At 39.6% G+C, this 22,235-nt stretch overlaps 2 protein-coding genes across 2 annotated transcripts in view; one reads left to right on the plus strand and one right to left on the minus strand.

The window, feature by feature from the left end:
* Positions 1-14: 14 nt before the first annotated feature.
* On the minus strand, positions 15-4,981 carry agk (acylglycerol kinase). Its single transcript, XM_077515914.1, has 14 exons — positions 4,731-4,981; positions 4,613-4,652; positions 4,446-4,525; positions 4,298-4,373; positions 4,098-4,223; positions 3,735-3,829; positions 2,865-2,934; positions 2,664-2,743; positions 1,248-1,305; positions 1,006-1,153; positions 833-930; positions 682-752; positions 518-602; positions 15-423 (listed from the first exon to the last, which is right to left on the minus strand). Exons 1-14 carry the CDS (start codon positions 4,838-4,840, stop codon positions 289-291), a joined length of 1,272 nt encoding a protein of 423 aa, XP_077372040.1. The 5' UTR covers positions 4,841-4,981; the 3' UTR covers positions 15-288.
* Positions 4,982-5,362: 381 nt separating this feature from the next.
* Positions 5,363-22,235, plus strand: part of nup205 (nucleoporin 205) — a 28,117-nt gene continuing 11,244 nt past the window's right edge. The window contains exons 1-26 of the mRNA XM_077515918.1: positions 5,363-5,425; positions 7,414-7,556; positions 7,665-7,836; positions 8,382-8,526; positions 8,657-8,816; positions 8,924-9,152; positions 10,418-10,582; positions 10,670-10,845; positions 10,942-11,058; positions 11,307-11,444; positions 11,555-11,705; positions 11,814-12,019; positions 12,103-12,285; positions 14,582-14,635; positions 17,913-18,122; positions 18,194-18,431; positions 18,519-18,708; positions 18,788-18,908; positions 19,736-19,817; positions 19,897-20,061; positions 20,169-20,293; positions 20,418-20,532; positions 20,752-20,904; positions 21,526-21,600; positions 21,878-22,035; positions 22,112-22,192. Coding sequence (XP_077372044.1) covers positions 5,398-5,425; positions 7,414-7,556; positions 7,665-7,836; positions 8,382-8,526; positions 8,657-8,816; positions 8,924-9,152; positions 10,418-10,582; positions 10,670-10,845; positions 10,942-11,058; positions 11,307-11,444; positions 11,555-11,705; positions 11,814-12,019; positions 12,103-12,285; positions 14,582-14,635; positions 17,913-18,122; positions 18,194-18,431; positions 18,519-18,708; positions 18,788-18,908; positions 19,736-19,817; positions 19,897-20,061; positions 20,169-20,293; positions 20,418-20,532; positions 20,752-20,904; positions 21,526-21,600; positions 21,878-22,035; positions 22,112-22,192 — 3,780 coding nt within the window. The 5' untranslated portion in view covers positions 5,363-5,397. The remainder of the gene's footprint in view (positions 5,426-7,413; positions 7,557-7,664; positions 7,837-8,381; positions 8,527-8,656; positions 8,817-8,923; positions 9,153-10,417; positions 10,583-10,669; positions 10,846-10,941; positions 11,059-11,306; positions 11,445-11,554; positions 11,706-11,813; positions 12,020-12,102; positions 12,286-14,581; positions 14,636-17,912; positions 18,123-18,193; positions 18,432-18,518; positions 18,709-18,787; positions 18,909-19,735; positions 19,818-19,896; positions 20,062-20,168; positions 20,294-20,417; positions 20,533-20,751; positions 20,905-21,525; positions 21,601-21,877; positions 22,036-22,111; positions 22,193-22,235) is intronic.

Raw genomic sequence — 22,235 nt, forward strand, 5'->3', positions numbered from 1 at the left:
GTCACAAACGTATCTGTCGACTATAGGCCATTTAATAAAGTTATTAAGACAATGTATAAATGGAATACAGATTGAGATGACCCCCATTATAAAGACCCCAGTTAATGGTAAATAGAGTGCACTTATATAGCACTTGTATCTACACCATATGGTGCTCATAGCGCTATACAAAAGCTCACATGTCAATTTAAAACTAGAGACATTCTCTTTGTGTGTTCCTTAGTACTTCGTTTGGTGGTTTTGCCCGTCAGTTTTTTGTGAGTTATTTTTATCTCCTCCAGTTTCTCTTCACTGCGTATGTGACAGAAACTGCTGTCTGCGCTCTGCACTAATGAAAAAATGTAGTTTCCTTGGCAACAGTCTTATTTCCACAGGCATGGCCTCGTACTCCTCGTTGTCGATGTTAAAAAAGCCGCCGGTGTCCTACAGGGTGATAACAGAGGTAATGTGTGAGGCATGCCTTGCTCGACTTCACTTGTCATATTATTGTAAACATAATTGTAGTAGTTGAAATGACCTCTGGCAGCTGTAGCCGGCAAGCACTGGCTTCAAGTTTTATGGAGTTTGCGGTGAAAACAGTTGGGTTGTGATGTTTTTGTTTTCTGTGAGGAAGAAGACGAACATTTATCTAGTTGTATTTTCACATTCTCTCTGCATTGAATGAAGACAAATGGTACCAACCCAACGGTGATGAATTCGCCCACAGTGAAGTTGTCAGCCTCTGCACAAATCATCATGGAGTCATGTATGCGCTGCAAGATCACATACAGTTAGAATAAAGAGAATAGTGAAAATGTATTATCACTGCACTCTGATTCATTGTCATACTGACACGCTCAACAGGGTTCTTGTTGTGCGTTTGAATAAACAGCTCCACTGACGAAAGCTTCTCTTCCTCCCATTGCTCTGGTTCTTCTGCTTTTCGAGGCTCTGCAAGAAACATTAATCAAGAATGGAGGTACTCTGTCTTGAAACACAGGAGTCACCGCGATACCTACGCCATACCTTCTGGGGGTGGATTCAAGTAGTTTTTCAACCTGCGGATAATGCGATATAGCAGGTTGGGTCTGGGAGGCTTGTGAGGAGGTAAGTCAGGGGGCCGAAGGGTTGGAGTCAAGTAGTTCACTGTGACATCATGTAGTAAGGGCCACTCCTATGTCATTTGAAAATAGTGCACAATAAAAATACATGACTGACTAATGAGCACACCATATTCATTGTGGTAAAGTCGCATTATCCAGACTTACCCGAAGGGTGCGAAACCAATGAGCAGCATTTGTCTTCAGTGGTCCAAGGTACCAATACCTATGCAAAATATTTAAGTTTTTTTTCATGTGATCCACACAAATATTGCACTGAGAATGGAAAGATGAAAAGGTGCAAAATCATAACATAATGTAAAAATATATATCCATCCATCCATTTTCTTAGCCACTTGCTCCTCACAAGGGTCGCGGAGGTGCTGGAGCCTATCCCAACTGACTTCGGCACCCCCTCCAAAAAAATATATCATATAATCTATTTTTAGACTTCTGCTCCTTTTAAATTGCCATGAATGTCCCTGTTATCAAATCTATGTAACTTGGTAAAATTGTTGTGATATCATGCTTGCCAAAACTCAAATATATTTACCTTATAAACCAGGAGTGTCCAAACATTTTCATTTGAGGGCCACATACAAAAAATCAGAAGGACGCGAGGGCCACATAATGTTGTGAAGAGAAATTGTATTTATAAAAATTGTACAAATAATGTATTTGTGCTTTTGCATATTTAGAAACATGCTACACTATATAAAACAATTTATTTGTAATATGGCAGTAAGGTTATTATAGTTTGGGAATTTTTCATTTTAGTTATTTTTTTTTTAGTTTTCAGGGTGGTTCTGTTAGTTTTTTATTAGTTTAGCTCTTTAAAAAATGCTTTGTTTTAGTTTAGTTTGTTAGTTTCAGTATTAGTATTAGTATTAGTTTAAAAAAAAGAAAGTGTATTGCTTGTGCGCAATACTTAAAAAAACACCATGGGTGCAACATCATCTGAAAGTGCTTTTCTATTGGCTGCTGCTAGATGACATCACTTCTGTGTGACATACTTTCAAACGTCATTATTCCGGTTTATATCAAAATAAATCCACTAAAAATCACATGTAAATTCATCCCCAAAGGCTCAATGATTAAATTAATTACCAAAGACTAAAAAAAAGTACATGTTTGCTAATTATAGTTAGTTTTGTAAACATAAAATGTAGTTTCAGTTAGTTTTCATTTTTTAAAACGCATTTTGGTTTTTATTTCATTTTGGTAACAATATTGTTTTTGACTTTAATTTTATTTTTTTCATTATTTTTAGCTAATTAAAATAACCTTTAATGGCACCTGTTTTTCGATACCCTCCCTTCTTCATTTGACCATCTCCAAAAAATTTTGTTTTGTTTATTTTATTTGAACTGAGTCAAATGGCATTTTTAGCATATGTCGCGGGCCACTGAAAATTGGACGGCGGGCTGCAAATGGCCCCCGGGCCATAGTTTGGACACCAATGTTATAAATTATTGATTTGTAGTATATGAATCAACCTCAACTAAAATACCCATAAATGAACAATGTTATAACAAATAAATAAATAAATAAATAAATAAAAATTCAGGTCACCACAAGTCTTACTTGCTAACTGTTGCGGAAACATCTCTAAAAGCACCCCAACGCAGCCCCATCAGGGCAAAGACAGGCTTCTCTGTCTCCGCCTGAAAACACACACATCTGAACATATAAATTCATTGTATAACAGTCTAAAATCAATTCTCATTTAAAAAAAAAAAAAAAAAAAAAAAGGAATTACTGATGTCTTTAAATGAGGTTTCTTACTTGGATTTGAAGGACATCCAGAGGCACGGTCTCTCCCTTCAGGATGGACAGAGTCGCTGACGTAATGTCCCTGCACATTTGTAGGCATTTTTTTTTTAATGGCAAAAACATTTCGAATGCTATCAGTATAATTTTGCTCAATTTTAGGCTCCTGCAACAAAATACTGAACATGGAACACAGTTTGATTAACAGTAGACAAATATAGTATCACATGGGTCGTGCTTCGACTTACAGGAGGCTGACATGTTTCGCTGCCAACTTTCTGCTACGGATGCCCGAAGGAGAAAAACTGAGAGAACGTAGTAATTGGTGGTAGACTTGCCAAGTCAAAATGTTGTTTTGAAAATATGTCTGTGTGAGTGACCACTGCACTTCCACTAATCTAACCATTCCCGACTCATGACCTAATCATCTAGTCTGGGCTAAGATCCAGAGTCACTTTCAAGCAAAGAATGGAGTCGGTGTTGATGAGCAACCTAATCCTGTGAACTGCTGCCACCATCAAGTAAAAAGGATTTTATTGTCTGCCTCCTAAATGATGCAGACAAAGAGATGGCCTGATAGCAGCCGGGAACGTGCACACACAATGACGACATGGGCGTGTGACGTGTGCTGCAATTCTTTATCAGTGATATATTTTGATAAAAGCATGTCACAGAAATGCATAATGTTCCAACTTCATTGGAAATGAAATTTGCAAACGAAATTTCCGGAAACAATGCCTTTGAAATTTCTGACAGTGAAGAAAAAAAAAAAAAAAAGATTACACTCAAATTGAATCAGCAATGAAGTTGAATAGTGTGACGAATTATGAAGTTGTGATGATTCAGACTTTCTCAAATGCATAATATGAAGAGTTTAATACTCACTTGACCTTGTTGTTACTGAGGATATAAAGACTGGAACTCAAAACATTTTGAGTGCCAAGTGGAATGAATCCAATTGGTATGTGACTGAATGAGTCCTGTAGAGAGATGATGAATTTATTGGTGAAGTACAAACACAAAAGTAAATTACTATAGATCACAGGTTTCAAACTCCAGTCCTCAAGGGCTGCAGTTTTAGAGGTTTCTCTCCTCAAACACAGCTGAATCATATAATGACGATCATTATCAGGTTCCTGCAGAGCTTGCTGATGAATCATGTGTGTTTGAGGAGAGAAACCTTTAAAACATGCAGGACTGCGGCCCTCGAGGACTGGAGTTTGAGACCTGTGCTATAGATGAACATACTTGATCTGACCGCCGCAGTAAACCTGTGATGACTTCCTGCAAGGTGCCATCCCCACCGGCCACAATCAGCATGTCTGTGTGTTCCATGAGATCCATCATTTTTTTAGCTTGGCCTTCATAATCAGTCTGTTGTGATATAAAACACATATTAGGCATTACATCATACTACATAATGTACTCTCTTAGAACAAATGCAATACCTTCACTACTGTAATCTCAATGCCAGCTAGGTGTAAAATTGGAGCAGCATTCTTTTCAAACAAATTGTTGGCCTTCCTGTTAAGGATGGAAACAAAGTTATTTAAACAAAACACATGAAGTAATGGTTATTAGATGTCTGTTCCTCACCCATTATAAGCTGCAGGGTTTAGGATCACGGTAGCCTTCTTTAAGCGCTCATTTGGAACTATTAATTGGCGTCCAAATTCCTAACAATAAATACATACAATATAGTTTGGAGCATATTATTTAGTTACTAGTTAATTCAGAATAAATGTGAATTTTATTGGACTTACCCTAGCTTCGAGGCAAGCCTCTCTTCGCACAACTTTATCACTGAAACAATACAATAAATCAAATATAAGACACAAATAGAGTTTTATGTTGAGTTGTCCAGTTGATATTGATACTCACCAGTATTTTCCAAAAAGCCAGTGGCTTCCATAAGATAGGACACACACAGCAAATGTTGACTTTTTCCAATGATTACGCAATGTCCGAAACACTTTCACAACACGTGCCATTGCACAGTCGAATATACGCTACGCTGCAATAAAACAAGAGCAAATGCTATGGCGTGTTGAATTCGTAGGTTTACTTGCAGCGGTCACAACATCGTGGTAGTGTTACACTACAATAGTCCGGGTAGTAGACGTACAAAAATCACTTGGGTTCCACTTGTAGTATTATTATTTTTTTCAGTTTAAGGCTTGTATTTTGTTTTTGTTTTTTTAAATGGCGAAAAGGCAATAATGATAGTATATTCAAATATTAATAGTATATACCAAAATTAATAACCCATAAAGTCTAAATTTAAGCCAACAACCTTGGTGAACTACAATTCCCACTAAAGAACCCCAAGACCCTGCCTGACAGAAGTGTAATGAATTGTGGTCATGTTTTCAATATATAGCAAAACATAGATCGCTGTCTCGGCAGATATTTGAAATGTACTTTTATTTAAAATAAATAAATAAATAAATAATGATGAAAGAATATGTTTGAAAGCTTGGCTTTTTTAAATTTAATTCCGGCACTAACGGACCGCCCACTGTCCAGTGTCCACGGTTTGGATTGTGTCATGGCGTTGCAGATGGCGCTAAATAAGGGTATGAACCACAATTTCTTAATGTTTCATATTTTTATTAATTTCTAGTGGTAACTAATTATTGGACCTAGCTAACAAGCACATTTATATATGTTTTCAATGCATGTTTTCCCTGGGTTTAAAAAGTAAAAGCAGTAAAAAGCATCGTCGTGAACGCTGCGCGCATGGGCTGCTAGGCTAAAGGAGCTGCTATACCTCGACAACTTCACTTGATTAGGAACAAACGTGGAATTAAAAAAAACAAACAAACAAACAAACAAACAAACAGCTCAGCTAATAACATACATTATTTGCTGGGGCGTTTAACTGTGTCCATCACCTTCACACACATCATGTCAATGCAGTTGCTCAATTCAACAATTATTTTAAAATAAGTTATTTCACGACATGTCACTGGTGTGTGTTAAGTTTTGGCAGCTTAACGATGCATTCGGATGAATGGATGACTGAAAGATTAAGTTTCTTTAGCCAAGTATAGCGTATTTATTGTAGAGCACAACAAAACACGTCTGCATTCCAACAGCCTTCAGGCTCAACACGGAAGCAAAAGAAAGATAAAAGAACAAAGTGTTTGAGCGCCTCACAGTGGCACAGCGCAACATTACACATGAGTACATATAAACAATCAACTGAGGGCATAGTCTCTCAACAGTGTGTTTACTTGTTTTGTTGAGCAATTTGTCGGATGAACGTCCGTAGACTTTCTGTAATATATGCTTCTCTCTGCAATCTCCAATGTGTGAAACATACAGAATATCGGAGTTTCTTTCTCAAGGGACCACTGTCTCAAAAATGTGACATATAAGAACTAACTTGATTTTTATTGTTTTTTATATTAGTACTACAACTTTTCTTCTTCCTCACTAATTAATTGAACTGAATTGAATTTAAACATACATTTATTCACATCAACAGTTTTCCATTATTTATTTCTTAGTGTGTCTTTTTCCACCCAATTTTGGATTTTAATTTCTCTCTCCCTGCGATTTGCTGGCAACCAGTTCAGGGTGTACCCCGCCTGCTGCCCATAGCCAGCTCGGATAGGCTCCAGCACCCCCCGCGACCCTTGTGAGGAGCAAGCGGTTCAGAAATGGATGGATGAATTTCTCTCTCCCAGTATAAAGTTCCAAAATGTTACTAAACTAATAACACTAATCTTAAAAAAAGTTTAAAAAAATATAAGTTTTTTTTTTTTTTTCAAAAGTTCATGTTGTCTGCTTTTCATTTACATTAATCATAAGAGGTTTGAGATGCTGCGATTGGCTGGCAACAAGTTCAGGGTGTGCCCTGCCTACTGCCCTAAGCCAGCTTGGATTGGCTCCAGCACCCCCACGACCCTTGTGAGGAGCAAGCAGTTAAGAAAATGGATGGATGGTTGGATGGGTTTGAGATATTGGTTTTGAAGACCCAATCAGTGAAGAGCGGACGTGACGTCAGAAAAGCGGTACAAATGTATGACAAAGTAGTAAACACGCGGGCGTACATATAATACATATGTACATATCATAGTCATATGTAAGCCTGTGAGTAAACAGTGGCTGTGGGTGGATACGGAGTAAATTCAACACGGCTACTCGAAGAGAGGCAGCAGTGAATGACTTAGGTTGTTGCGGTTAAAACTTGATTTGTGTGATGATAGACTTTCGGCGCCAAAGCGTGACATTGCTCACGAAGAATACGTCATTGTAAATAAACAAATTTGATTTCAAGCTGAGCTAAGTCTGTGTCAATGGCAGCCTTTCCAGACCCACTTTTTTGAAAGACAGAAAGTGGGTGTGGCTAGTTGCCACTATTGTCAGGCTATATGTAAACTTAATTTGACCTTCTCTATACTTTTCCACAACCGATTAAGCTCACCTAGAAAGGTAAAAAGTGCATTTTAGGTTCATCATGAAATTTCACCGAAAACTGAATGTCCCTAATTTATTTCAAAGTCTTGTATGTCGTATACCTGATACCTGAACTTTGAAATGTCCTGTTTTCACATAGGTGCCAGTCTGTGGGAGCCACTAAAGGAACTATGGGAGACAGTGGAGGGGGCGTTTTTAAGAAGACAGCCAGAGGACTTCCATCTGCTCAACCTACAGTTGAAAAAACACAAGCCATACTTTCTATCCTTCTTTAAGAACCCGGTGAGCCATGAGCCATAGCCTTCCTAGAAGTGTCATTTTATTGCAGGTGTATTCACTATAATGCCCCACGTGATGTGCTTGCAACATCGTCTTCTTCCTCATTTTTAGTCAAAGAGTGCAGCGCAGAGAGAAAAGTTGCGGAAAGCCAGCACTGAAGGAATCGCCATCCAGGGTCAGCAGGGATCCGTACTCCTCTCAGGGCAGCTTATTTCAGAGGCCTTCATCCTCAGTGATTTATTTGACCTTGGAGAACTGGCAGCTATGGAGCTTTTGCTGGCAGGTCCGTACAAAAACAAAATCAAATGTCCTTGAATATACAGGACTGTCTCAGAAAATTAGAATATTGTGTTGTGATAGTCCATTATTTTCTGTAATGCAATTAAATAAACAAGAATGGCATACATTCTAGATTAAATACAAATCAGCTGAAATATTGCAAGCCTTTTATTTTTTTAATATTGCTCATTATGGCTTACAGCTTAAGAAAACTCAAATATCCTACCTCAAAATATTAGAATATTTCCTCAGACCAAGTAAAAAAAAAAAAAAGACATAATCAGCAATATTAAAACAATAAAAGTCTTGCAATATTTCAGTTGATTTGTAATGAATCCAGAATGTATGCCATTTTTGCTTATTTAATTGCATTACAGAAAATAATGGACATTATCACAATATTCTAATTTTCTGAGACAGTCCTGTATATAGAATACAGAAATCCACCAGACAGATGTATACAACAATGGTGTCTTTACCACCCACATTTATTCTAAGGCCCTTGTGTATATAATGAATGATGTTTGTCTCTCTTTATTTATCCCCCAGGTGAGCAGCAACAGTCCCGCTTTCCAGGTTTGACACGTGACTTGGTGGCAGTGCTTCTCTATTGGGATGGGAAGCTTTGTGTGGCCAACTGTCTGCGCGCACTTATCCAATCACGCCATGGCAAGACTTTTACGCTGAATCTCAGGTAACTGCCACCAGTTGTTCTCAAAGTCATTTCAGCATTTGAGCAAATTTATTACAGGGATTCAATTATTCAGAACATCTATATTCTTAAAATGTGTTGACTGACTTCTACCCCCCCCCGCCTCACTTAGTGGAGAGCTTGTATCCTTGACGACACACTTCACAGATGAACTGATGAGCCAGGGATTGACCAACCACATCCTCACCTTGGTAAATGAGGTCAATCTGACACGTGAGTTTGAGCGGCTGCAGAATGTGCGAGGTCTGGGCAATGAAAAGCACAGGAAGGAGGTAGGAGTGAATATTTTTCTTTTTTACCCATCTAAGCTATTATTTTGCCATAGTTGATTTTTTCTGGTTTTAACTGACATTATACCAACTTCAATTTTCCCTCCCAGGTTTCAGACCTCATTCAAGAATGTAGGCAGGTCCTTGCAGAGAGCCTGTTTGCATGGACCTGCCAATCCCCTTTGACAAAAGATGACATCCTGGCTCTCATTGGCCACTTGGAGACAGTTTCGGTTCAAGATGATGGCTCACTGGATAGTGTGAACCTGGCTCTGGTCATGGCACTGATGTACTGTTTGGATGTCAGCTTCATTGAGGAAGGAACTGAAGATAGAGAAGGTGAGAATTGTTGATAACATTTAGAACAATTTGGAAATTTCTAGGAAAAATGTATCTGTATTGTTTGTGAGTCAAGGTACCGCTCTTGGTGTATGCAACTGTATTTATAAGCGTATTTACATACATGTGATTTTCAGCTTCAGATTGGTCCATACCAAATTTTCCATTCATTGTTCAGCTACTTTTAAAGGTGCACGATGCAAGAGTAGACTCAAATTTGAGCGTTAAAATAACCATATTTTTCACCCGCAAATGTTTTAACAATTGTATAATGGACAGGAGGCACGACTGTGGCACAAGGACTGTTGCCCCTATTTTTCTGTAAAAGGAAAAAATGTTGGAGCGTTCGGGCCGGAAACTTTAGCTTTTGCTCTGAGCATGACGTCATGCGCGTGCACGCTATTGTCCATGTTAGCTCTCGCGATTGTTCACGCAACTTCACGGGCAGGACAGCTAATTCAAGATGGACTTGAAGAGACCTGCACCCGATGCGTCTCAATCCCTTATGGAGACTCCACGGAAGACAAAGAGAAGTAAAAAACTTTCAGACCAGCGTCACGGGAGGACGCGGATAAATATAGGAGCAGCGTTCGTCAGGTGGAGAGAGCTAAGAGCTATCCTGGGAATGAAACGTGACCCACAGCTTGCTGACTTTTTGCTAAAACGGTAAGACTTCGTAACAAAAATACGATAGGGTCTATTTATGATTAGCAGTGCAGAATAAAACTACCACACGGTCGCTAACTAATGTCTCCGCACTTGGGCATATTAGCAACGCACTGCTATCCTCAATGTCATCGGATTCACGGAATGCACCATTTACGTTTGGAAGGTTGTAATTATGTACGCTTTTGTCACTCAAAATGATTTTCACATATAAAGTAACTTGAAGATTAATACGTTTCTTCCCTCTTGAGACATTATTAAGCCTAAAAGGCGTGCTCCGTGTTTACGTTTGTTCGATTAACTTGGAGGTTTGCTCGTGCCCGAGAAGTCGCGCACGCTCCTGGCTGTGTGCGCGTCGCTGGGGTCCATTCCACGTTTCGCCAGAGGGGTCGCAAATGTGCAAAAACCCGGAATCTTGTATCGTGCCCCTTTAAGACATAATTGTGCTCTGAGTGGCTTGTTGCAAGTAGTGCAACCATTATGCCCTCTGTGATTTCCACACAATTCAACCTTATTATGAAAGTCGGCATGATTGACAGAATTCCTACTGATCGTAACTGTATTCATTAGTGTGCGTTTGCCATTTGATCTTTCTTTAGATCTGCTCCAGGGGCTGCCGCTGTTCACAGAGAGAGATTATGTGTCAGCAGTGCACAATCGTTTGATGGCCAGCCAGCCATGGAATCTTCCTGGCCTGCAGGCTGTGTGTTGCCTGACTTGGGCTCTTTGTCTGAGAGCGCTGTCCCAGCTGCCACAGGGGGCAGGTTAGGTTCACATCTTTTTCGATTTTGAAATTACTATACCCTTTCTTTGAGTATTGTGCTTATAAAATGGAACTTTGCTCTGGCCAGCCCTCATGGAGTTCACGGAGGAAGACGAGGCACTGGCAGACCTGGCCGTCATGGGAGACGTTTTCCTCTTCATTAAAGAGGGTCTGCTCAATTGTGAGAGGTTCCACCAGGAGGAGTTTTACATCCGCCGTCTCCATTCACTCATCACAGATTTTCTGGCACTAATGCCAATGAAGGTGAGCCATCGCATTTGTGTTGTTGTCATGAAATATTTAAGACATTCCTTTCCAAGTTTTTACATTGAATTGGTTTGGTTTTTAATGCCTTTTTAGGTGAAGCAGCTACGCAACTGTGCTGATGAGGATGCCCGCTTGGTGCATATGTCGTTACAAATGGATAATCAGCCTCCATCATCATTGCGCAAGGACTTGGACCACCTCATGATGCTTGTCAGTGTCCTAGAAATACACACAGACACTTGCGTATACATGTTTACACTCACAATTTTCTAATAATACAAAAGCAGCATAAATGCATTCTACCTTTACAAAGACAGCATAGATTGAATTGAAATCAGTTTTGAACAAATTATTTTAGACTAGTGCTTACCTCAAGATAGTGTTTCAACTTTAAAAGTGAAATCATTGTTTTTTTGTCAGTGTAGTTACACTTTTGTTTTTGTATGTTTCTTTTTCAGATAGGAGATTTCTACAGTACAGATCAATTTGGACTAGAGTTGGGTCTGGAGTTCTGGTGTCCCACAGAGCCCCTCCAACACAACTCACTACAAGGGTCCTACCTGGGATTAGCAATGCAAAGGCCGACACATAAACAGGTAATATTTTTTCATGTTCCCAGAATAAGCATAAAAGTTTTAATGTTTGTCCCCAGACAAGTTCTATTTTTACATCAGCTCACCATTTCAATGTCTTCGCACTGATGCAGATGGTTCTGTCCAAATTTGTGCGTCAAATGGGAGACCTTCTGCCATCCACTCTCTATATCTCCTATCTCCGGATGCTGAAAGGGCTTGCCAGTGGTCCTCACTGTGCTCACTACTGCTTCAGCCTGCTGAAAACCAATGGAGTGTCACATGGTATGAGGAATGAAATGAATGTTGTTGCTCCCAGCCGATTCTTTTAGTTTTAGTGCATGTCATCACATAACATTTTGACACCAAGTACCTTCATGTCCTTTAATGCAGGTAATAAAATCCAGGGAGCAGCAGGCTGTCGAGTGTCATGGGAGCATTTTTTCTACTCCCTCATACTCTACCATGAGAATTTGCGACGACATCTATCAAACCCTGATGCACTTCATTATTGGCACCCACCTATAGGGGGAATTACCCAACGAGAAATAGAAGGACTTACCTCATTTTTGCAGTTACTGACTACAATTATTACATGGGTATGGTTGTTGGGATAATCTGTTTTCTAATAGTTTGGGTGCACCTTCAGAATATTATGTACATATTTTTGTGTGTTTTCTAGAGTGAAAATGCTCGCCTGGCATTGTGTGAGCAACCCCAGTGGAATCCTGTGGTGGCGATGCTGGGGTTGCTACAGTGCAGTGTTCCGCCTGTCCTGAAAGCTGAGCTTCTTCGCTGCTTGGCAGCCTTCGGCAAATCACCTGAAATTGCTGCTTCGCTCTGGCAGTCACTTGAGTGCACACAGGTTGGTCATCTCATCATATATATATATGTATATATTTTAGTAAATGCATTCAGGCCCATTGTCAAATAGATGAAATGCTCAGGATATGGATTTGTGATGCAATATCAACAAAGAGTTAAACTAATGCAGTGTTCTAGATGCCCCCAACATTTGAGACAGTGCAACTAAACTTTTCATGTACGCACACATGCGTGACAAATACATTTTTATCAATTCTTGAGTATTTTTTGTTGTTGGCTAGGGGTGTGCGATATGGCCTAAAAATCATATCACGATATTTCAAATAACTTTGCGGTGATATTTTTGACAATATTGGTAATAATTACTGAACAATAGATTTGTGATTGACACTTCAGAATAATAGCACTTTTATTGCAGCAACAATATTTAAGCCACCATTTTTTTCCAGAATTGAAATGTAAACAGTGGGCAAATATACCAACTGTAATGGAATACAATGGAAATAAAAACAGGCCAGATAGTAGAGCGGGGAATCTTTGTCTCACGATTGTATTCGATTATGATTTTTGGGTCTACGATTCAATTTAGAATCGATTTTCGATTATTGATTCAAACGATTTTCGATTCAAAATTATTTGATTGACAAATGATTTCTGCTTCAATTTACAGATATGCACAACATTGTCATGATCTACTCCAGTCTGCTTTGCAAGACAAAATGACAAATAGAGACATTAAAGTGTCTTATTTTTTTTTTAATTTTTTATTTTTTATTTTTTATTTTTTTTTTAAACATTTATTAATTTTGTATTGTAAGTGCCTTTTTCCACAAAAACAGCATATGGGCTACAACGCCCTTTTCCCCTTCTTCTTCATTTCTAATTTAAATAAAATCGATTTTTGGATATTAATATCGATTCGACTCCATTACTAAATGAGAATCTCTATTCTTTTATGAATCGATTTTTTGGCACACCCCTACCAGATAGTGTTTACCCTGCGAATTATAACATAACTGCTTAAAGGACATATACTTAGCAAATACAATGAAAGCACATACCTTCAGAAGTCAGTGGTGAATTGCATGAGTCAAAAAAGTCCACTATTTTCTCTTGTGTGGTTGAGCCTCGTGATATTGGGGGGGGGGGGGGGTCGCCAATGATACGGTAGCAGCCAGTTTGTGGCGTCATGCTTTATACATCGCAAGCAAGTGTATTGTTAAAAAAAATGGTTTTTCCTCAGCGTTTCTTTTGGCAGTGGTTATTTTTGCCGCAACCGGTGGCAACCCTCCTCGAGCGTTATTTTGCCGTGAATGGCTCTGATTGTTTATTTAGAGTAGCGAGAAAATGCCGCGTTTCCTTGTAGACATTACTAGCAGGTATGAATAAACAAATGTGCACTGTTAGGGCGCTGCGCGATAGAAACGTGCACGCCTTCTCGTCAAGAGCATATTAGCTTAGCAGTTGATAAGCATCACAAACTCGCGTGAATTAGATGGCGAATTACAGGTCACGGTAAAATAAACACCGCGGATTGCTGATCTTGGCCAAACAATACACGACAGCTTCAGTATTAACCAACCACGGTCTGTTTTTTTATTTTATTTTATTTTTTTAAATTTTTTTTTCTTCCTTCTCATAAGGAGTGCGTCTAATGAACTTTTGTTCACCCTCAACCAACACGAGCTGCTTATATGTTTACGGCAACAGTTTTCCTGCACGATTTGCAAACGACTGTTTTTTTTTTTTTTTTTTTTTAAGCATTATATCTGACCTGTTGTATCAAAACAGCCTCCACACGACGAAGCTCCCTCCGACTTTGTCGAAGACGCCACAGAAGTGGTTGTAAGAACTGGCTGCAGCTCTTGCAGCCTCACAAGCTCCTACATTGTTTTTTTGTGCAGCAGCGAACAAACGACGCGTGTACGTCCAAGTTGACATGAAGACGTATAATGTTACGTATTATGTCATCACGTCAATTTCGCGATATGTCAATTATTTATCACCTAAAAAAAATATACCGGTAATATCGCAGATGATATTTTTTGGAACATCCCTAATGCTGGCAAATTCTGCTCCACACTTGCGCCCATTTTTCAGTCATAAAGTGAAAATATATAGAAATACCAATATTTACTTTGCAAGCCAATTTGTGATTAATGAGTGCTTCAGTTTTCTCCTTGCGTGCCTAAAATTTCAGGTTAGGGGCCACTGTGCTCCTAGTAAAAAAAATAAAATAAATAAAAAATAAACAAAATAAATTTCGTTACTGACTCTAAATTGTTTTCAGTTTTGATATGTATCGAATTTCAATATATATTTTTTTCCTTCTGTAGATTCTTCAGACAGTGCGTGATAGCCCAGGACAAAGACAGGCAGCAGGAATTGAGGTAAGTCAATCTTGATTGTACCTGTGTAGTTGTTCATACCATTTTCATTCAGTTCCATGTTTTAAAGGCCCAGTCTGCCGGTTTCACTCAGGAAAATGGACTTTTTAAATACAGGATGTTTTCTCAGTCTACACATCTGGGCTTATGTTAATGTTTGGTGGTGATTTTGTCCGAAAACCCCTACCCCCCCAGCCTGTATTTTGCCATTTTGTGTAGAGATGGGCCGATAATCGGGGCCGATATTTGACATATTGGTACATATCGGTATCGGTCTGTTTTATTAATCTGACGGCCGATATGAGCGATCCATTTAAAACTCCGTCTTTTTTGCTTCGAATGCAGCCCAGAGCGTCTCTGTCTGTTATGGAGTCCAACTCCAGCAACGTAACGCCCATAGCAGCATTTGATTGGTTAGCCGTGCAAGAGCCAGAACCAATCAGTAGTGTATGCCGTGTATCACAGTAGCCGGTCACACACGCACCCACAACGCGAGACACATGCTTCGAAGGTAAGTTAAAAGAGAAGAGACTCCGCTAAACTTTTCACCATGATAAGCTAAACACATTGAATTATGTTGTGTATTAAATGCAATATATGAATGGAGCTGCATTGCCTTGCATTGAATCCCCGCTAGCTAACAGTGGTGTGTTCAGCTTAGCATGGAGGCTAACACCCAGTAGCTAATTCACTACTTGTAGGGGTGTTAAAAAAAATCGATTCGGCGATATATCGCGATACTACATCGCGCGATTCTCGAATCGATTCAATAATCGGCAGAATCGATTTTTTTTTAATTTTTAATTTTAATTTTTTTTATTATTTTTTTTAGGATTCACACCTTAAGCATGGAAGAATGTTATATGAACGGAACATTAAGCCTTAATATTTTATATTTAATGCTGTTCAAACATGAAACAGATTACAACTTCTATAAGGCTGAAATTTCAGATAAATAAATAATACATTTTCATATAAATCTTACACTCTACAAGCTTACTGATAAGTATTTTCTAAATTTGAATGAAAAAAAATCGCAACAATCGACTTATAAATTCGTATCGGGATTAATCGGTATCGAATCGAATCGTGACCTGTGAATCGTGATACGAATCGAATCGTCAGGTACTAGGCAATTCACACCCCTAGCTACTTGAACTACTCGGGGAGGGAATCACACACATTTTCACTTAATTAAGTAAATAATGTTTGTTAGAAAGGTTCCAAATATTAACAGTTGTCATTATTATATTGTCTAGTTCCATGTTAAGAGTAGAGTAATGTCATTATATTTACCTCTCGTGACGCACACATTGCATTCTGGGTCACGTCCACTACTTGTTGCATAGCGGTTATTATGCAGTTAGATGCCACAGTGACACTAAATAGCGTTTAGTTACTTTATATTGTGTTTATTTGTCGCACTGGTTTGCCATTGTGTGCCTTAAGCTTCGACGTCGATTTGATTGACAGCTCGTGCTCCTCGTTAAAGTCCGCTCCGTAACAAATTAAGTGTCTCAAACACCGTTTAACTACATGAACGTGTTCTCTTCCATATGTTTGGCATTAGTAGAGAAGTGCACTAAAGTATAGTGTGCTTATTTGCTCGTTTTGTCTCTCTTTTCACATCATGTCTGCCGTCAGTTGGGACATTATCCTCTCAATCGATGCCACTAATATGTAACATCTACGGCCGTACACGGCTGCAATTAATGTTCAGTGATGTAATTTCGTTACGTGCATCATACTTTGAATAATGAGCTCATGTTTGGTGTGTTGTATAACTTTCTCGTGTGTTAGTAACTATTCATGTGGACAGCTAAGATAGTGCTTGTTAATGTGAATTAGCAATGTTGCAGCCCAGTTATTATTTAGACAAGTACATCTGTGCCATTAAGTGATACAGTACAGTACAGTAGTGAGAGAATAGTGTGCCCATATACACACACGTGTCTATAAGTGTAAAACACATTAAACAGCAGAAACTGGCAGCGGTCCACCGCAACAATGTCTGTTTAACCAAGTTATTCTTACTATTATTATAACCAAGTTATTTTACTCTACCTTTTTCTGCGTTGATTGGGGCATCCTAAGTGGCAGTAAACTACATGATGAAGTGTCTTTTGACAGTTCTCTTGTAGAGAGGAGTAGCATGATATTGCTGTTCTCGATTTAAGATCCTCAGCTTATCAAAACTGTCTATATGGTAACAATAACAATAATCATAATAAGGTCTACAAGAACTGTATGGTGTTCAGGGATGAATAGTTTTTCTCATGGAATTTTTTTATTTATTTTTGCTGTAGTAATAAGTAATGCCACAGCTGATGCACATTTTGAATGACAGGGTTCCTCCTATTACTTCAAAATATAAAAATATAACATTTATAGAATAAAACTACAAGTATCCAAAATGCTATAAAAGGTAATGTCACATTGGCCCCACATTTAACTCCCCCCGCCACCAACGTCTTATTGCAGATAGAAGGATGTAAAATGAAAAGTGCAGTGTGAGAATCCATTGTAAAGAACTGTTAGGGTTTGCATTATTCAAAAATTTGGTGCCAACATTTTAACTTTTACTGCAAATGAATATCGGCTTCAAATATCGGTTATCTGCCTCCTTGACTACCGATAATCGGAATCGGTATCGGCCCTGAAAAAAGCATATTGGTCTATCTCTAATTTTGTGTTTGTTTTGTAAACAGCGGGACGTTTCTGTGGAAAGACAGTGTTTACACCCCTCCAGCCAATCGCAGAGCGGGGGATGGCGCGTCGCAAACGGGGCGGACGAATTTGTCGGCTGCGTGACTTCACTCCCGCGTCAATTTGATAGCACGCACGGATTATTTTTCTTTACACTCACTCACTCACTCACTCACTCACTCACTCACTCACTCACGCAGCCAACAAATTCGCCCGGCCCGTTTGCGACACGCCCAACCCCCCCGCTCTGCGGTTGGCTGGAGGGGTATAAACACTGTCTTTCCACAGAAACGTTTGTTTACAAAACAAACACAAAATGGCAAAATACAGGCTGTTAGGACAAAATCAACACCAAACATTAACATAAGCCCAGATGTGTAGACTGAGAAAGAGTTAAAATGTGTACATCCTGTATTTAAAAAGTGCATTTTCCTGACTGAAAACGGCAGACCGGGCCTTTAATATAAAATCTGGCCGGGTATTGGCCCATTGTTCACCCATCCCTATTTTGTAGAAAACTGTCATATAAACTCCAAGGTACTTGGCAATTTGCTTCTTTATTCTGCCCTCTCAGGTGGAACTTAATGAGATCGAGTCGAGCTGTGAGGAGTACCCTCTGACACGTGGCTTCTGTCATCTGATAAGTACACTGATAGAGAGCAGCCTTCCCCTTAATTTGGGCGCAGGGCTGCGTGTGCCAGGCTTGCAGCCATACCTGAATTTCGTACGTGACACAGTCTTCCTGGGTTTCCCCACCAGAGCATATCGACGTCCAGATGAGAAGGTATGCAGATCATTGTTTGTATTCACAGTTTTTGCAAACACACATACTCATTCTCTCTTGTTTTTTGACAGTGGGAAGTAGCCGACACTGCCCTCGAAGTGTTCCACAAGCTGCTGCGAGATTACGAGCCGCAGCCATCAGACTTCGTCCAAGAGATGGTGGAGCTGCAGGACGAGCAGGTCCCAGCCTACAAGCCGCCAGGCCACAACATCATGTTCCACCTGCTCAACGACTCGCCCATGTTGGCCCTCTGCCTCAGCATACTGGAGGAAGGTGTATGCCAGCTGGACACCTACACCCTTTTTCCTGGTGAGATGACATGCAGGCTGCTGTCACTGCCTAATTGAAAAAAGCTTGTGCCTGTTTGTTTTGAGTGTGAAGTAATCTGTCTTCCAGGCAAGAAGCATCTTGAGTCTGCAGTACTGCACTGCCTCTGCCTGCTAGACCTGACCTTGCAGAAAGAGGCGGTGTTCATGGATCTCCTCAGGGAGAGCCAGGCTACTCTTTTAGTTTCCCCATTGGAGCAGCTCCTACAAGGGGTCAGTCCACAAACCCACAGAGCAGGTCACATTGTGAATGTGGCCAGGTAAGAACAGAACCGACGTTCATCATCAAGACTGGGGTTGTTCTGTACAGATTGTTGATGTGATTGTGTTTGCTGTCAGATATCTCTACCACAATGACTCCAACCCCGAGGCTGCCTTCCAGAGTGCAAAGATCTTGCGTCGCATTGCCAACTACCCTAACATTCAAGATAGACTTGTTGGAGATTTCACACATGACCAGGTATACTTCATTCTATTTTCTCTCTCTAAAGATATTACTGCAATCACTGTTTTATATACTACACTGTCTATACCCTGAGCTGTCCTGTTATAGAATGAATGCTAGCTTATCCCAGTAACACTGATTGTAAAAACACTGACTGTAAAAAATAAATAAATTAATTAATTAATAAATAATGAAAAACAATCAAGGATCACATTACTCAAGTATGTTAAGAACAGACAAGAAATACTTAGTAGATATTTACAATACAAGTTTTCCTATAAATTATATGTTAAAGGTGGATTCAATGATGTTGTCAAAAAGTGGACGCCAAACATCTGTTTGTAACGTTTAAAAAACTGCACATGCGGAAGATCATCCTGCCAGCTCTCCGGTTCTTCTGGGGGAAACCCCTCTCAAATGTCGCTAACGTCCGTGCTCATCTTCATCATCATCTACATCAGTCTCTGCAGCCTCGCTTCATACGGATGTCCTCTTGCGGCGCTCAGCTATTTTCAAAGTACGCGGTCAGCTCAGTGGAGCTACAACGATGAATGGCCGTATCCGAAGCTCCCTACACGAAGCTAGCTACATGCTACAAACACTCGAAGTGCGCACGTACAGCTCGGAACGAGCACGCACAACGTCGTTACACATATTGATTGTCAGGTTCGAAAAACAATCGTTAAGATGATCCACCCGGAAGACGCAGCCACAAAAATATCCTTGAACCCACCTTTAATTGCTAAACAAACACATTGATGTATAGATTTACTGTTTGAGAGGGAGGAGCTGTGAGTCATGTATTTAGTAGTATCAAGTAAATTTTTCCCCTGTTCCCTTAGGTTATGAGTGACAAGCTGATGGCAGGCTTTGTGGAGTGTCTGGAGAATGAAGAGGCAGAAGAAGGAACAGAGACAGAAAATGGTGCATCACCAGCTTCTTGTACTATCTCTTTAAAAATGAGTTTCATTATTTTCTCTGACCAGAATCTCTACACTACTAGATTCAGATTCCCAAAAGAAGGTGGCACGAATCCGACATGAAACCCAGGTTCATATCCTTAACCTTCTCATCACCTCTTTGGAACTTAAAACGCCCAATCTGGCATTGTATCTACTGGGCTATGAAGTCAAGAAGCACGTGCCCTCCACCAACCTGCAAAATCCAGGTGAGGATGTTGACATGATTGCAGTACCTTCTTTTATGACACGTGACGAACTATTGAATCCAAATGACTTTGTAATGTAATAGTGCACTAATAGCTGTATTTTACAGGTGTGTTAGGTTGCCCGCGGAGCTGCCTGCACGCCATCCTGAGTCTCCTTCAGAGAGGCACTGAGAAAAGATCAGGACCTGCTCTTATTCAACGTGCTCCACACTTGGCTGAGCTCTGCTATCAGGTAAGCTTTTTTTTTTTTTTTTTCCTCTTCCGTAGAGTGTCCTAACATTTGGTACTTCACAGTGACTATCAGGCTCAGTCCTCAGTTCTATGTTTTAATGAATTTTCTTATCTTTTATTCACAGTTGATCTACCAACTGTGCGCCTGCTCTGAAACATCTGAACCCACAATGCGCTATTTGAGGACAAGCCAAAACTTTCTGTTCTCACATCTCCGACACTTACCTTTCAACCTATCACGTGAGTACATGTATGAATTAAATTTTAGAATGTCATGATAGACATTTAAAATGGTTTCATCACAATGAAATAGACCCACATTCAGAGTAGAAATGTAAATAAACTCAAGGTATTGGCATACGGTAGTGCTCAGTTAATAGCACTGAAGAATTCTACAAAGGTTCATTTAATGAACAGAATTCAAGTATAGGATTAGGACCTATTCTCGACTGTTTTCAGGAAACCAGATTGCTGCCCTCTCCCAGATGTCCTGGCTAATGAAAACAGCTGCAGTCGAGCTGAGGGTGACGTCAATGAACCGCCAGCACTTGCATACACGGCGTCTCGTCAATCTGCTTCTTGATGCCGACCAGCTACACTCACAGCATGCAGGTGCTGTATCGCTGTGTATCCACAAGTTCTTGTTTAGTATCTTACACTTGCGCAGGACTTACACTTGCGCCTTAAACCAATGAATAATGTGATGATAATTTTGGAATTATTTATTTAGAGCACAGACCTTCACCAAGACCAAACAGTTCTACTTTGGATTTTCCTAATATGCACAATTAAATCCACTTTCATGGCCCGTCCTAGACAATACTTGAATCCTGCTTACTGACATAAACAGGAATGAAAATGTTTCCTTCTTCATGAAGAGTAAAATGCAAGATTTCCAAAGGCCTATAAGATAGGTAGATAGTGTCAGCTTTTATAAAGTTCTAGAACCATAGTCTCTTCAGGTCTTTTTGAGTAAAGTTTGTATTGATTGTAGAAAAACATGCACTACAACTACAGTATTTCCAACCTAGAATACAAATAACTACTACTAGTCCTTTAAATTAGAAAAAAAAATGTAATGAATAAATACACTGAAAAAAAGTCGGACTCCTAAAATGCTTCCAAATTCAGTAAATAGTCTTAATATTTTGATATACCGGTACAGTAAATATAAACTTTGTAGAAAAAGTCTGTCTATATGATTTTTTTTCTTTTTTTTCTTTTTGTCTTTAGCTGAAGGAGAAGCTGGCATGGAGGAAGAAACTAGATCAGTCAGTGGTCGCTTACATTTTGACTCAGTTTCCAAAGGTATGTTTAGTTTTGTTCACATTCCCAGTAAAAAAAAAAAAAAACACACACACACAAAAAACAATTTCACACTGAAACCAGCAGATTGGACATATATTCTTTTTCTTTTCTTTTTTTTAAATTGAGAATAAGAAAAAGAGGAATCTTTGTCTTGCCCAAGGACATCATAGCCATGTGTCCAAGAGATGATGGGGCTCCCCATGGTGTGCGGCAATCTAAACCACGGCTTCCCCAGTTCATTATTTACCATCTTTGACTTTTCGTTTGATACCACCAGAACAGAGTAAGTTGCTGAGTGTGTTGGACGCCATCGACTTCAATCAAGACATGCCTGAGTTACTGCAGCTGGACTTTTTTGAGCGCACTCGGATAGAACAAGTCATCTCTACCTGTGAACATGTCAATGAGCAAGGACACACTGTGTGCAATGTGAAGGTGGGTTTGTTGGTTTCATTTATGGTGTCATGAAGACTGCGTGCGACTGAGTTATCATTTCAATTTTCCTTCACAGTTGCTCCATAGACTATTGGTTGCTGAGATGAATGCTCTGCAAGGGATGGCAGCCAATGGACAGAGATCACTGTTAATGGAGGTGCGTGAACTGAAACATGAACAGGACCATGATTTTACATTCA

This window comes from Festucalex cinctus, chromosome 3 (assembly GCF_051991245.1).
Source record: "Festucalex cinctus isolate MCC-2025b chromosome 3, RoL_Fcin_1.0, whole genome shotgun sequence".
Taxonomy (NCBI): domain Eukaryota; kingdom Metazoa; phylum Chordata; class Actinopteri; order Syngnathiformes; family Syngnathidae; genus Festucalex; species Festucalex cinctus.